Source organism: Pteropus alecto, unplaced genomic scaffold, assembly GCF_000325575.1.
Source record: "Pteropus alecto unplaced genomic scaffold, ASM32557v1 scaffold143, whole genome shotgun sequence".
Classification (NCBI taxonomy): domain Eukaryota; kingdom Metazoa; phylum Chordata; class Mammalia; order Chiroptera; family Pteropodidae; genus Pteropus; species Pteropus alecto.
This window is the reverse complement of record NW_006434828.1, coordinates 2911830-2913838: the sequence shown is the minus strand read 5'-3', so window position 1 is coordinate 2913838 and position 2009 is coordinate 2911830. Positions and strand designations below refer to the sequence as shown.

Genomic DNA, 2009 nt, shown 5'->3' with positions numbered 1-2009 from the left:
GTGCGCGGGGCCATCCGAGGGTGCCGTGGCTGCGCAGGTCCCGCGTGTCTGGGGGCGTGCAGCCCAGCCTCTCACTCTGTGCCGGGAATGGGACGACACCTTTCAAGCTCTTACCACCTCCCCCCAACCCCCCGTGCTTTGGAGAAGCAGCAGACCGGTGGGGCAGGTGCATGTGTGTGCAGAGCTGGCCTTACAGCGGTGGGCGTCTGGTGGTCCCTTCCTTGTCTCCATGGAGACCGTCGGTCCTTCACTTTGAGGAATTTCTTAGCTGTTCTGGTTCATTACGATGAGCAAGCCGAGACGGAAGGAAAATGAGCATGGCCTCAGGCAGACGTGTGAGCCCCGTCCCCACCCACTGTACCTTCATCGTGTGTCACACGCGTGCGCTGCGGTCCCGCCAGACTGTGCGATCCAACGCACGTGGGACAGACCTTAAAGGCTGAGATATGGTGACACGGTGGCTTTGTTCCGTGACCGCCAGGTACTGTCTCAAGGCACGGCACACGGTCCGGGCGAGATTTGTCACGAATGTGGGTTCGATGGCCACAGTGAAAGCCTTACTTCAGCACGGCCCAGGCCTTCTCACGTGCGAACCGCTTGCGCGGGAGGCCCCGGTGCTCATCCGGTGTGGTGGGGCTGGGCGGGTGCACCAGGCATGGGAGGGCGGGCTGCTCGTGTGCTTCGCGTGGCCCTTTGGGTGCCTTCTTCAGCCCCCCGTGGTGGGGGCTGGCTGCGGCGGTGGCCGTGTCATCCCAAAGCCACGCTGGACTTTCCTCCGTGGCCCTCGTCTTCAGGTCCCGTTCCGAACAGTCCCACATGTCACTTGTCGTGCCTCACGTCCTTAAGCAGTCGGTTCTGTCTGGAAGGTCTGGCCGAGGCCTCCAAGGGAGGCAGATCAGGGCCTGCCACAGCCATCCGTGTGGGAGCTGTGTTGTGTCACGCTGGGTAGGACTCTGGCCGTGTTATTTAGCGTGGTGGCTAGTTACCGTTTTAAAGTTCCACGATCAGCAGTGCAGGGCGGCCAGATCCCTCCAGCGCAGACTCGGCCTGCGTCCACGGAGACAGGGTCCTCGAGTCCACGCAGGACAGGGTTCAGCGTGAGCCAGAGTTCGAGTGGAGGGGTTCATGAGGGAGGGAACAGCGCTCCGCAGACAGCGCGGTCTCCTCTCAGAGTCGGGGCCTGAGACCACAGGTGTTTGAGGAAGTGTTCGAGTTTGTGCTTTTTACTTTCCGTGAAAAATTACCGATTCCAGGAAGTCAGGACTGGAATGCAGGGTCCGGTTTCTCTTGAACTCCGTGCAAGGTGCGGTGAAAGCGTGTGTTTCCTTGTTTCCGCTTCCTGGTGGGCCGAGCCGTCTGAGCGTCCGCGGGAACCGTCCTCTGTCCCGCAGTTTCCTCGCGGTCTGGCCTGGCCGATGTTCCCGTGTCGGGCGGCATGTAGCAGGCTCTGAGTTCCACTCGGTTTCATATTTAGTCCGTGCAGTTTTTATGCCTCTTCCCTATATCGAAAGGCCTGATTTTCAGTCAAACAGCGAAAACCACCGCGGTTTCTGTTCGCGCCGCCTCCTCGTTCTCTGTGGGTGTCCTGTCCGTCCGTGTCCCAGTCAGACAGCCCCCTCGGGCCCCGTTACTCCGAGGAGGCCAGGGTCAGGAACCCGCCCCGTCTCTCCGCAGCCAGCGAGGAGTACTACCAGCTGCTGGTGTCCAGCGAGAGCCTCGGCTGCGGCGCCGACGTGCCGTGCTACACCGTGGGCGAGATCGAGCGCGCCACCGCCGAGTTCGTCGTGAAGAACGCGGTGAGTGTCCCGCGCCCTGGAGGCCCGCCCCGCCGGCACGAGGCCCCCGTCCATCCGGCCATCCGTCCATCCGGCCATCCGTCCATCCGGCCGAGCTGGCGGCCAGGTGGCTACGGCAGCAGAGTGTCGACTTTCAGGAAGCGACTTCCTTCCTTAAAAAAAAAAAAGTGAAGTCGGAGGTCCAGGAGCAGAGTCGTGGTTGAGACATCTGCT

General features: G+C 61.9%; 1 protein-coding gene across 1 annotated transcript in view; it reads left to right on the top strand.

The window, feature by feature from the left end:
• Window positions 1–2009, top strand: part of PER2 (period circadian regulator 2) — a 29834-nt gene that overhangs the window by 2934 nt on the left and 24891 nt on the right. Inside the window, 1 exon segment of the mRNA XM_006909903.3 lies at window positions 1675–1796. Within this exon segment, the coding sequence (XP_006909965.1) occupies window positions 1675–1796 (122 nt within the window).